Source organism: Nothoprocta perdicaria, unplaced genomic scaffold (assembly GCF_003342845.1).
Source record: "Nothoprocta perdicaria isolate Ctin4 unplaced genomic scaffold, notPer1 scaffold_41, whole genome shotgun sequence".
In the NCBI taxonomy this organism is placed as follows: Eukaryota; Metazoa; Chordata; class Aves; order Tinamiformes; family Tinamidae; genus Nothoprocta; species Nothoprocta perdicaria.
Window position 1 is genome coordinate 2,160,851 of NW_020455655.1, and position 13,523 is coordinate 2,174,373.

Genomic DNA, 13,523 nt, shown 5'->3' on the forward strand with positions numbered 1-13,523 from the left:
ATAAGGGTGTTCATTTTAGTTGGCAAGTCCCTTGGCACTGAACAGTGGTGCCTTTATCTGGCTTATGCTTCAAGCCTCTTCCCTAATTTGTTTTCCGACAGCTCAGTTGCCAGCCCGGGGCTGGAGAGCAGCTCCTGGAACTGCCCCCCTGGTGCTGCCGGGCCGAACCCGGCCRCGGAGCGCGGGGCAGGAACCGCCCTCGGCTCCCGGCCGGCTCCTCGGACCCTGTCCTTTCTGCCTCCTCTCCCCAGCAAAACCTCTCCTTTGCCTAGGAAGAAACAAATCTCAGAYGTTTTCCAGCAGTGTATTTAACCTTGCATGATTTTTGGGAAGCGTTCCCGCTTTCTTTAAGCATCCCCACCCAGGGAATTACTTCTAGTGAAGCAGCAGGATGGATGAGCTACACCCTGCCCTACGAGTGCATCCTTTCCACSCTGGAAACCCAGGGGCAGCCGCAGGGCCGTTCCCCCAGCACAGCTCCATGTCAAGGGCAGTGAAGCAGCTCCCTGGGGTTAGGCTTGATCCAACTCCTCTCTCCTTGATTCCAAGTGCAAAATGCTCCCGTTCTACAAGTCATAAGCTTCTTACTCTTACACATTTTTTTTTTTTTTTAATTAAAAATAAAGTTGCACAAAGTGTATCTTTAGGCTGAACTGTTTCCAGTCTCTAAGTGCTTCCCACCCACTGCTTTCCTCCAATCTCAGGAAAAAGCAGACTGTCACACCACTCCGCAGCAGTCCCTCCCCCAGGAGAAAGGACGAGCCCGTTTCCTCCTCCCCACAGCTCCGAACACGTGCAGTGATGTGACTCTGTAAACAGTTACATAACGTAGCTCATCATATGCACTGCGCCCCGCGTCCCAACAGAGTTTAAGGTGCAGCTCCCCCTTTTAAGGGAGCTGTAGGCCCTGTTACCTGCCAGGGCAGCAGGGATGGGAGAAGCTGGAAGAGCTAAAACACTGTCATGGAAAAAGTAGCAGGAGTTTGCCAAAAGATGCAGCTTTCCTGTATGGCTAATGAGCTCCCTGAGGAGCAGTTTGGACATGAGGAGCGAGGGCAGGAACAGACACTACTGCTCCTCCTAAGGCTGGCTGGATGAGTAAGCTGGGCCCCGTCCCGTCCCCCAGCAGCAGTTACCTGGTGGTGCTTCTGACCCGGGTTAGGGCAGCGCTCCCGGCTGCGGGACACGCACCYGCGCCGGCGCTCCAGGTGCCAAGGACACGCCGGCCTCATGTTTTTCTCCCAGCAGATTTTCCACTTGGGTTATGTTCTGTCCCAACAGCTGATGAAAAGACAATGCAAACAGCAATGCTCACCTAAAGCCCGGGCTAACAGGCCAGGTTCCAGACGCTACGGCCTCCTTGAGCCCTTGCAGAGCACCCAAGGTTCCCCTGGGTGCCGGCTGCAGCTGCCCACGGCGCGACGGGTTTCGCGGGTCCCTGTGCAGGGCTCGGCCTCCGCAGCTCCGGGCGCTTCAGGGGCGGCCACGACACAAGTGCTGGTGCTTCCYGGAGCTCTCCGAGCGAGGGGCGCCAGGCGAGCAGCCCTGTCCTCGTGCCGGGCGCCGCAGCGGCCGCAACGCAGAAAGCATCAGCACCACCGCTCGTCCTTGCTGGCCATGTTTTTATTTGTCTCGTTTTAAACAGGGGAGCCAATGATACAGCGAGTATTTCCAAAAATCAGAAGGTAAAACAAATTTCCAAAAGACCGAGCTGCTACATGCTATATTTAACCTAATTTTATTCATGCTTGCTTTTGAGGGAGGGAGGGAGGGGGACAGGAATCATTCAGTAAAAACATACAGTAAAAACAAAATGTCTCACCATATAGAACTTTAACCTACAGTAATGTTGTACCTTAATTATTTCCATGCACACAACTAACATTACAAAATTTTTTAAAAATGAACACAATTAAGACTTCTAGGAGCATTTTATAATAAAGCAATTCCTAATTTCTTTTGTAGAGATCAAGCACCTCCAATTACAAATTCCTATACACAGTGAGTGCTTTACTTGAAATGAAAAACAAAACAAAAAAAGATGTATTGGATAGCCTCAGAATAAGCCGATGTTAATATATATTCAGCTATGTAGGCAATAAACCATAGTGCTAAACAAAAACTTCTTTATCTGAAAAAGTAACTCAAAAATTAAGTTGATTTCTATAATTACAGAAATATACTTATTTGCTAAAATAAATAAAAGTGCTGCATATTAACACTTCACTATAAAGAATGCATACCAGAACATTTATAAATATTGAATGATTTTCAATAAGAATAGCTACTACAATAATGCTGGCTARATAGAAGTGCATAATGAGAAGCACTATGGGTGGTTAATGTTTTGCCACATACTGCTGTTACCTTGAGGTAGATAACACATGCGTACCAAATTCTGCATTCATTTCAGTTGCTGCTGGTATCATGTGTCTAAGAAATGTGTACAGTATGAAAAACTCTAAAATACACATGAATGAAAAATGTTTCGGGAAAAATAGATATTTTCATGCAATTATGTACAGTCTCACTGTGTAAATTTCAAGGCAAGATTCTTTTTCTGCAAAACATGGACACCGTTTTTCTGAGAGAATTTTTCTTTTTTACTTGGTTTAGTGCATTTTTGTTACCTCCTGCATTTTGCATTATTTTGCTCTATTCTTTAATTTTGTGTGCAAACGACATGCCAGTTTAAAAACAAAACTAACTTATGTATAGAAAGTAATTCTGGATTGTAAAAACAATGGTAAACAGAAAACTAACGAAATCCATACCAAAATTACACCATCTGATTCAAGTAAAAAAAAAAAAAAAAAAAAATACTTACACTAGTAATAAAAAAAAAAAAAGACAAACACACCTCATGGATATAAAAGAAATGTCTGCTGAGTGTTTTAATTTAGATGTTTCAGAATGCTGCTGTATGTTTTGTGGGGAATCTGGGGAGATGATTTCATAGCAGAAGGCGTTAACGTGGCCTGTATGGATTTCAGGGGCGAGCCAACAGGGCTGTGAAACTGAGGAATACCTATGGCCTCGAGCTGCTTGTTGAAGAGGAGTTCTCCACTGTTACTGAGAAAGCTCTCTTCTCTCTCCTTCTCCCCAGGCTTCCCCTCTTCTACTGGCTCAGGTTCTAGCATTTCAGCATCTTCTTTCTTACTAAAGAATTTGTCCAAATAACTGGTGTAAGGGTTTTCTTTTTCAGCGTGTTCATCTTTCCTTACCTCACAACAGAACTGGTCTATGAGGAAGCACTCTTCCCCACTGCTTACAAACTGACTCTCCCAAGAAGTTTGGTACAGAGCTTCTAACTGGGCCAAATTAGCCATTCCTTTCTCCTGCTTCTCTCTGCTCACCGACTTGGATATTACTCCCTTCAATTCTAGTTGAGACACTGAGCTATTCAAGTCATTTAATTTATCAATATCAGTAGACTCGCGCTGTAAACTAAGCTGAATGGTTTCTGCTATAAACGAATCAAAGTCAAATCCTTGATTCTTCTCCCTTTCCTTTTCAACAAGCTGCTGTGATGCTTCCTCGAGGGCTATCTGAGCTTTCACCAAGCCATTCTTTTCACATTTAGACTTGCCTTTCTTATCAGACTTTTCTTTGCTCTGTTCCTTCCAGTTCGAGAGATCTATAATAAGCTTGGGCTCATAGTAATGGTTAACTTCGCTGTCTCGCAAAACTAAATTATCTAGGTATGAAGATGACCTCATTTTGTAATTGCAAGTGTGACTACATTCCAGATCACAATACTTGTTTTCATGGTGATCTGAATACTGCCAGCAAGGCTCAGTGGAGAAGTGGGTATCAAAAGCAGGATCCTCCATGTACTTTTCACGATCTCCATCCAAATATTTGCGAGGATCTACTTGCACTTCTTCCTCATCAGTAACATCAGAAAGAGCCCTTGGATCACGCTGAACTTCATCTGCTTCATAGTTATTATGAATAGGCCAGTCATGGTCTGAGAACTGACTTTCATGGTATCTGCAAAATAATTTCCTCAATGTTAGTGACTAAAAACCAGCCTTGTAGCTCCCAAGACAGACAGTTATGATTAGAATATTGATAATTTAGAGAATACTGACAATTCATCGTACATAAATCTTTCACATGTGCACATAAGGATTGCTTTATTCCAGATTAATTTAAATACCTAAAAGAGATACCTGAATTTGACTGAAAAAAAACTTTAAGTCCAGAATTATGTATGATTGTTCGCTCCATTTATAAATCTCTCTTTAAAGCATGCTTAACCAACCTTAAGCATGACTACCGTAATTCTCTTTACCATTATACGCACTAAGTGTTGAACAATAACAATCCATAGCCAAGATTCATTTCAAATTTACCTTTAAGAGGGAGATTTTGGGGAGAAAGAAGCAGAGATGAAACTACAGATTCCAGTCTCCAAGTTTATTTCAGTAATCCACCAGCGCATCCCAATCACTCTAACAAATCATAAACCCAGTGACAATGCACTGACTATGGAGAAAAGCACGTATCCCCTGGCTCTCTTGAAAAGAAACAAGTAGGAATGGAAATACTGCCCATSAAGCAGCCATGACCTCAAATACACAACAGTTCAGCCACGTTGCATGGTGCATTATGCAGTAAACTTACCTTTCCCAATTATAAATATGGCTGTGACTTTCATCCATCAGCAGAATATCATCAACCTCATCTTCAATGTGAAAAGGATGACTTGAAATCGGCTCATCCGTCGGGAAGGAATAAATGCTCATGTAAGGATGGGACAAAGCTTCTTCTGCTGTCAAGCGATCCATGGGACTGAATGTCAAAATTTGCTCCAAAAAGTCCAGTGCTGCAGAGAAAAAGCAAGTTACAATTAAGGGGATAAATTGAGATTTCAGGCACCTAGAATTGAAGATTAAGATGCACTACTTTGCTCTACAGATGTACAGGTGCTTAAAAGCTTAACTGCTCATCTGCACAGCATCACCTACTCATCCTATACTGACAAAAATATACTGTGTATAAACTTCAAAAAGTGGAAAAAAATATGAAAGACAGAATGCTTCAAGTTGAATCATTACCTACCAATAAGTGTCATTAAACACAGCCATCACTCAGGAGTTAAGAGTAAAACCAGCTTGTTTTGGGAACTTTTTTTTTTTGAGAAAATAGTTCTTTTAAACCAACTTCAATCCAATGTTTATTTTTATTTGGAGTGCTAATGTCTCTAAATATGAGACATTTAATCAGCCTTACAGGGGGGACAGGTCCAGGAGAGCTGCAAAATTCTGCTTCAGATGACCAAGTTCAGTTCTTACTACAACTGAAAACAACTTTTCTTTAGAGAATGTACGATCCTTCTGGATAGAGTTTACTTCTACCAATCACACACATGTACTGTAAAGTCATTCGCCATTATTTTATGATTTTTGAAATAAAGAGCATTTTTTCCCTGAACTACTCACCTTCGGGACTGATGCCTGGAAGCAACTGAGTTAAAGGTTTGTGTGGCTCAGTCATATCATTTCTAATGTAAACTGGAATTACATTGAGAAGCTCCTGGCGGTCCTCCTCATGTACAACAGGAATTGATTCTAGAATCAACTGCATCTGTTCAAGTTCGTGTGCACCTAAGCAGCAGAAGAAAACACAATCTGTCATTTCTACTTCAAACCCTTCTGATCCACACGCATGAAAGACACATCAACACTCTGCRCTCTGTGCAACTACTTTTTGTGAAGACTAGTAGCTCCTGCAAAAGGAGGATATCTGAAGCTCCAGATGGGTATGATAATAGGACTGAAAAAGCTTTCAAAAATAGTRTCATATATGAAGCATTACAGAGCTGCTACCCACCAATCAAGACATCTAATCTTAAGTTTTCCTAAGTCAAAACCAAGGACAAGGTGCTTTGTTAATGCTGTGTCTTGTTGCTAATACCTGCAGCCTTGCTCCCTTCAGTGGATCCACCTCATTCGTTCAACATTTAGTCTGCTTCTGATTTATTGTCCCTTACCAATATAAGCAGTCATGGTTGGCTCAGCTAGATATCTGATTGACTATCTGATTTTAATATTCTGCTCTGGAAAACTATTCCTGTCTGATGCAAGATGAAAATACCTGCCAGATAAGTAGGGCAAGTTTGAAAGAAAAATTCCAAACTTAATACTGTATTTTAATTGAGAATATCAAATGTTTTGCTGTGCTAATATACTACTAGCTTCTSCACTAAAAGGTAAACGGGGAGAGCTTTAAAATAAAATTCAAGGGAGACGGGGAAACCAAACCAATCAAACTCACAAATGTGTTAGATGCCAAACACTAATAAAAATCTTAAGACCTCCAATCAGCAGTGACAGTCCTTAGAAATACATTTTATATCTGCTTTTGAAAACAGATATAAACAGCTATAGCCGTTCACACAATAAAATAGGAAATTATTTTAGTAAGTTTGTATAACATCATAACAAAACACCTTAAGTTATTTCTCTTCTAATGGTCTCTAAAGTATCTCTGGGCTAAAAAGCAGCTATAATGACATATGCAGTGGATGCATCTTGAATAAACAAATGATACATTTATTTCCATACCACTATTAAAGTTGTTGTATCAAGAAACATAACTTGCCGACTGCAACATACTGTTAACCTCCCATAAACATTCACCACTCTGGAGATTCTGCTAGGAGATTAATACGTGCAGGACTATTTGCATGCAAATGTTTCTTTCCTGCACCAAGGGCCTTGGGTAATCAGTAGCAAAGTTTGAGGCATGTGATATTACACACAAAAACAAATGGGATCAGGAGCAGATTGCACCATTGCAATTTCCATACGCTACAAGCTCACTGCAGCAGTCTGCATGACAGTCTGCACYGACCATCCTGCCACGCATCAGCTGTAACTTAAATAAAAGCTGTGGCAAAAATCACTAAAGACAATTTGACTGACACCTACATTCCATACTGAAAGACGATCTAAAGCAAAGTTATCTGCAGCATTCAGAATGTGTTCTCTGCCTACTTTGGGTCATTACAAATGACTTAAAATAATCCACCAGATGCTGAATTGTCCATAATACTGTAAACCAGATTCTACAAGGTCAGACTGCAGCAGATATCACAAGTGCAAGTCAGCTTTTATGGCCTGCTGGTTTTGCTTTCTAAAGTAAAGCATTGCAGACACTGATAGGCAACAAACAAGTGGTCACTTGCAAGCACCCCTTGTCATTTCGACACGGGCACAAACTAGAACGCAGCATCAGCGCGTTGCTCCAAAAGCTACTTCCAAAAAAAAGTCAAAATGCTACTAATGCATTAGGCAGCAATTGCATCACAGGATACAAAAAAGCTAAAATTCACAGGCTTTCCCCTCTTTTCAGTATTTTCTARGAGATAATGCAACATTTTCAAGTAGTGACACAGCAGAACTCTATACAGCTGTTACCAGCAGAACATTCAACACACTGAGGACATTACTCCCGTATTCACCGAGTTGTCAACGTATTGCAGGTTAGAGAAAGCTTTTTCACCTATTAACTGCTAGTTTCTATAAAACTGTGACTTCAAGGTGACAGGAATCTATTAATAGCTTTAATGAGAAAATACACTCAATTTAATTAACTTGATGGATAAAGCTAAGAACTACTGCAGAGGGGTGGCTTTACCCCATGTGTCTTTGAAATACCAGCTCAGTTCATAGAGTTTTTCTCTATATGAACACAGCAGCGCAGGCCAAGAGGAGCAAAGTGAGGTGCAAACTGGAGTGAGACAGGTGCGGTGAGGCCACAAAATGAGCACTTGAGGGGTCTGCTCTAGGCTAGTTCATCTGCTCTGCACATCGGCTAAGCTCCTAGAGTGCAGAAGGCAATTTCATTCTATCTAACAAGACTATTTAGCTCATGGAGCTCCATGGGCAACGTGGTGCAGGACTGTGATGGAGAGATTTGCTTCCAAAACGTGTTCCTCATCCTAACTGAAGCACTAATGCAGTTGCATCCTATGAGATTAGAGCATTGCTTCCTATCTGGTGATGTTAGCTGTGAGAATCAGGCTTTCTTTGGTAAGTTTATTTAGCAGTGCCATTTCTCGTAGGAAAATGCACGCCCTTACTCCACTCACCTGCAAAGAGGGTCTTCCCAGTCAGCATTTCAGCAAAGATGCAACCTGCAGCCCACATGTCAATGGCTTTAGTGTAGTTGTTAGGAGAAAGCAAGAGACGGGGTGATCTGTACCATTTAGTAACCAGTCCCTCAGAAAGATGACCCTGAAAAAGAAAAAAGAGAACAAAACATACACACAAAAAGAAAGAAGCTTACTTTCAGTTAGGAAGAATGTTTCTAAATTAATTATTTTTAATGCACTGGCCATCGTGGTATTTTGACTTAAGTTCACAGGGATAAGAGGACAGCACAAAACCATGTGCCATCCTCCAGGCCAGCATTCCCTCAGCATACCATACAAATAACATTTTTTATTTCTACCTTTCAAAAACAGCAATATCTTTATGAATGAACAGCAATGACATACAAACACAACTATTTATTAATCTAATGAGGGACTAAATAAAGGTTTTCTTTTTAATATTGTACTTGCCGTAGTCCTAATAATTAAATTGTTCCCATCTGAGACAAATCACATCTTCTGGAGATCTGTTTTACTCTATTTTGTAAGCATTTTAGTTCTGCCCAGAAAATCCAGGCTCCTAGATGAATTCTATCATATGAACCCTAACATAATATACCATACCCAATARAAGGTCTTCTACGGAATGCATTTTAGTTATCCCAAAATATTCTAGCCAGATATTTCGTACAGTAAAGTGCCTAGCTAAAAACAGGAACTGTAACAGGCTACATAGCAAGAATAAGAATGTCAAAACTCGCCAAGGAAAACAAAACATTTCTGATGTCCTAGATGTCCTAGGAGCCAGCTGTCCTGACAAAGACGCTTTCTCAGACATAAACTTCAAGTGAGTYGAGTCACCCCTCGGAGGATCCTAACAAACAGCAGGTAAGAGACGGCAACAGGGAAAGAATAGATTAGTACCCCCTACACCGAGCTGCTAGATCAGTTCATTCCCTCTTGGAGTCCTGCCATCAGCTGCTCATTTAGGGTGAACGTTACTTTAAATACCTAGACAAGGACTGGCAGTCTTATCTAACTCTGCAAAGGGGAGAGAGATCCTATTTTAAGAAGGCACGGTTGTCAGTGTATCCCTTACATATTCTCACTCGCTACATACCTTGTGGGAATAGTGAGGATCCATGATTCGTGCAAGACCAAAATCACCAATCTTCAGCACCAAGTCTTCCGTATTTATGAAAAGATTAGCTGGCTTGAGATCTCTATGCAGAACATTTGCAGAGTGAATATACTTGAGCCCACGTAGCAGCTGGTACATGAAAAGTCTGGCATGATCTTCCAGTAAAGGGCCTTGCTCTAGCAGATTAGCCAGATCTGTCTCCATGTACTCCTGGACAATGTAAACACAGTTCAGTTCTGTAAGGGAGCCCACGTCATCCGTTAACTGGCTTCCACTAGGACCAAGAATTTCAAATACTTTGACAATGTTATCGTGGTCAAGTCTTCTAATRATTTTGATCTCACGTAGAGCATGTTTAACACTCTGAGGATCTGTAAGGACAATTTTCTTGACAGCCACTCTTTTGTCACAGTCATTATCGACAGCAGAAAAAACTAAGCCATTTCCACCACAGCCCAGTGGTTTCAAGTCCATATACCGAGAGCCCAGATCAAAACCATGAATGTTCATGAGACTTTCAAATTTTTCTGCCATTTTCAGATTCTTTACGTTTCTTTTTCCTCCTCCAACTATCAAGCTTCTGTAAACATGCAGAGACACTTCCACCGGTATCTGAAGGAAAGGTCTTATAGAAAGGGAGAAGAAACACTTGGCTTTGACTGCAAGATGGTTTCTTGATACTCTAATTTCATCATGAGCCAGCCAGGCCTGTTGTGTCCCCTTGAATTTAGAGCCTGCAAGCTCTATAACTCAAACTGAGCAGAAGATAGAAAGATTGCAGCATTCATAGTTCAAGAAAGATGCAGCATTTCTGCAGACATTAAAGGAAATACTCACAATAAACTCAAACGGAATGAAATGACATACTATGCACTCAGCTCTACCGTACTAAACTGGTTAACATTTAACAAAAATGTGAATAAATATGCACATAGTAGGCTTCTATTAACATCCTCCTCCTCACAGTGCAGATACATTCAGTGTTGGACTGGTCCTGAGCAGCGTCATTCTACGGTGCTGGTAAGCACTCTCTTGTCTTCCTTTTCTCTCCTTTGTTTACAGTCTAGTTAAACAGGAAACTGGCAGCTCTTGATTTACAAAAGATGCCTTCTGTTAATGATCAGGTGGCTCCAGCTCACCACAATCACAATCAAAGCTACCATCCATTTTATTCCGTGACAACCTGAAAAGGAGAGAAGAAAAAAAAAAAAAAAAAAAAAAAAAAGATGAGTTTTCTAGTACCCACAGAAGTCTTCCCTCATCCCTGAGAAATTGAGCTAAACGTGCAAGTTATTTAGTGCACATTTACAAACTGAGAAGCCACTACAACTGCTGAACTAACTAGAAATAACACACAACCACCATTAGACCACCTTTCTAAACATATATTCTGAAACTTTTATATATAACCCACTGAGAATATGAGGTACACTATTAAAACTCTTTTGATTTTTTGATTAAGAATATGATAGAAGACTTGGCATTTCTCCAGTGTAACRGTTACAAAAAGGTCAGCAATGATAAAACCCTGCATCTCGGACATATTTTGAAAAAACGATTTCCATCCATTTTTTCCCCAAAGTCAGAATCAGGTTTTTAAACTTGAACCTTTTTGTCCTAGCAAGAGATAATAGCGCACCAGGCACAAAGAAAGGAAATGCTTGGGCACTCACAAGATTTATTCACTTTCTGGAAAACACTGCACCCATCAGTATCAATTATAAACTCTGAATCATTTCAAAGAAAGTTTACTAATATCTCAAATCATGATTTTGCCTCCAGAGTCACTGTTGCAAGAACCATGGCAGCACCTCCTACTCTACATCTGAGATGTACGTTATTACTTTACCAGTTATTTGCACACTTAAATCCAATCTAGATTGTAACAGAAAACTAACAGTGACTACACTTTGCATAATGACTGCTGTATTCGGTAACCGTTTCCTCTAACATATGGCCACTTTCAGACATCATTAATTTTTAAATCAGTATAATACTCTAATGAACACAACTACTATTTACGAAGCAAAAATAGCTGTTTTCTCAGTAGGTTTCCTTCTCTGCAAAAGCAGAGCACAGTCAGAAGGGCCATGGGTTGTATTTCTGCACCACATCCTCACGGTTGCTTTCAAAAGCACAGAGATGCCACAGGCAGAAGAGTCAGCAGCGTAACCTACACGATGTGTAAGTGACAGTCAACTTTAGCACAAACTGACAGAGCTTCTCCCCAACCAACTACAGCTCATATCAGATAACTATGTCTCATATCTTCAGTCTTACAATAACACATTTCAGCTCTACAACCAGCCCTCTAAATAAACAGAACATCCTCCGAACTGCCAAGTAATTTAGAATTAAACTTTGAGTGTTCTTCTAACACTAATATTTCAGCAAAGCAACCAGGACCAAGCTAAACAAGCCAYGGCACTCCTAGAAGGTCAGCAAGTGGCCTCTTAATTTGCTAAAATCATCAAAATAGCGTGAAGAAAACACAGAAAACGGCACAATGACAGAAATAAGAGTGCAAGAGAACGCTCAAGATACCACCATTTCTGATGCTGAAGTCTGACCAGCACCAGAGCACAGTGACCACGCACCACCCCACACCCGGGCTGCTTTACAGCCACACGACCAACCACAGTGAGGAAGAGGAAACACATCCTTTAATTGATCTTTCTTTTTAAATAACCATYGCCAAACGGCAAGTTTCCAATATTGTAGCATCCTGTAAAATGCTGCTCTTCCAACTTTTGTTTACGCAGCACACGTGACCGCTGCCTTGGGAGTCCTTCCTTAGCCTGCTATGAAAAGTCCCACTTTTACACAGCATTTTATAAGGGTTACTATAACCTTACTAAAGCCGTAATGAGGTAACCCCGTTACTGCAAGTTATTTCTGAACGCTGACTTTTTTCCAAACACTGTCTTAAATTCAGATTACAAGTAAAGCTTTCAACATGAACGTCCTTCTTAAAATAAACCCTAAGTTTGCTTAAAGAACAAACAAATATCAAAGTCATTTTAACATTAATGCCAGCATTGGTAATTCATCAGCTATTTGATCATTTACAATTTTAGAAGCTAAAAAGCTTCTTGATTTTTAACTTTTTTTAAGCCTAAAAAAGTTCTCACGCTCAGCACAAAGTACGGGCTACTCATTTTATTTTAAACTATGGTTTGTGAACTAGCTCACATCACTCTGGACACCTGCATTCCCTATTCCCTCCAGAGAGTTACATAAACCTTTGGGGCTCACACTTACAGAGTTCCTACCAACTCAAGGTCCAAGGCCTTTGTTCAATTATCCTCCAATAAATTTTATTCCATGGCCTTAGAAATATCCGAACAATCTGATTCTCCCAAAGTTCAGCCTCTTGTCACTGCCTCTTGTCACTGATGCCTTCAACACGTACTAACACTAAACTGTTTTTTCCAGCACCCGGACCTCTAATTTAGCCAGTTCCATGAACACAGAGCAAGAGACTCGAGGAGATGCCCAACTTGCCTATGGGTTGCAAGGAATAAGACTTGCTGATCTCTTCACCATCGAGTCGGACTTTATAGCTTCATGCCAAGACTAAGTAAGGGCTGAAGCAACAGATGGGAGAGCAGTGACAACACTGATGTTTACCTCATGGAGAAACAGAGTACGTCCCACTTACTTCCTGAAGCAAAAGTCCTAAAAATTTCATCCTTGGGTAGGAAAACAAAGCGCTGGTAATTTAAGCAGCCTGCTGCAGTCTTCAAATTGTCGCCGCGCTGACATAAACTTCCCATATAACTACGAGCCACAAAAGGCAGTGCTTAATCATTCAAAACAGGATATAGCCATAGGAAACTGAGAGGGGAGGCAACCAGTCTGCCCAGCAGATACAGTAACCAAGACGAGCATTTTGAGGGMAGCTTTAAGCGGCGAGAGATGAAATATCCAACAATTAAAGCAAATTAATATCTGGTATTATGAGAGCAAGTGTTTATTTAAKTGAAAATGCTATTTTGGAAATAAAACAGGTGATTATTAGAGCAAGCTTACGGCTTGCTTAGGGCTTTTCTTATGCCAAAATACCTTAAAGGAGCAAGTTTTCTTCACATTTTACAGCCCTATTAGCGCTGGAATTGTTGTTTTTACCCTAATACTTGCTGAGGATGACACAAACACGTCAACTTCACAGGTTATCCCGTTCCAACGGAAGCCCTACCCCTCCATCCAACCATCTCCCGTGAAAAGGAAGCCCTCCTCGGGCTGAGGGGAAGCGGCGACGCCGGCCGGCCGCCCGGC

The 13,523-nt window shown here is 41.1% G+C and overlaps 1 protein-coding gene across 3 annotated transcripts in view; it reads right to left on the reverse strand.

Moving 5' to 3' along the window:
- Positions 1–1,677: 1,677 nt before the first annotated feature.
- The window catches only part of MAPK6 (mitogen-activated protein kinase 6), a 24,023-nt gene continuing 12,177 nt past the window's right edge, over positions 1,678–13,523 (reverse strand). For 2 of the 3 annotated variants that reach the window (XM_026045744.1, XM_026045743.1), the window contains exons 2-6: positions 9,225–10,428; positions 8,102–8,246; positions 5,448–5,612; positions 4,630–4,831; positions 1,678–3,993 (exon numbers count right to left, since the gene is read on the reverse strand). In XM_026045744.1, the coding sequence (XP_025901529.1) occupies positions 2,895–3,993; positions 4,630–4,831; positions 5,448–5,612; positions 8,102–8,246; positions 9,225–9,779 (2,166 nt within the window). In that variant the 5' untranslated portion in view covers positions 9,780–10,428 and the 3' untranslated portion in view covers positions 1,678–2,894. Of the gene's footprint in view, positions 3,994–4,629; positions 4,832–5,447; positions 5,613–8,101; positions 8,247–9,224; positions 10,447–13,523 lie in introns of those variants that run through there. The other variant, XM_026045741.1, reaches the window with a different exon arrangement.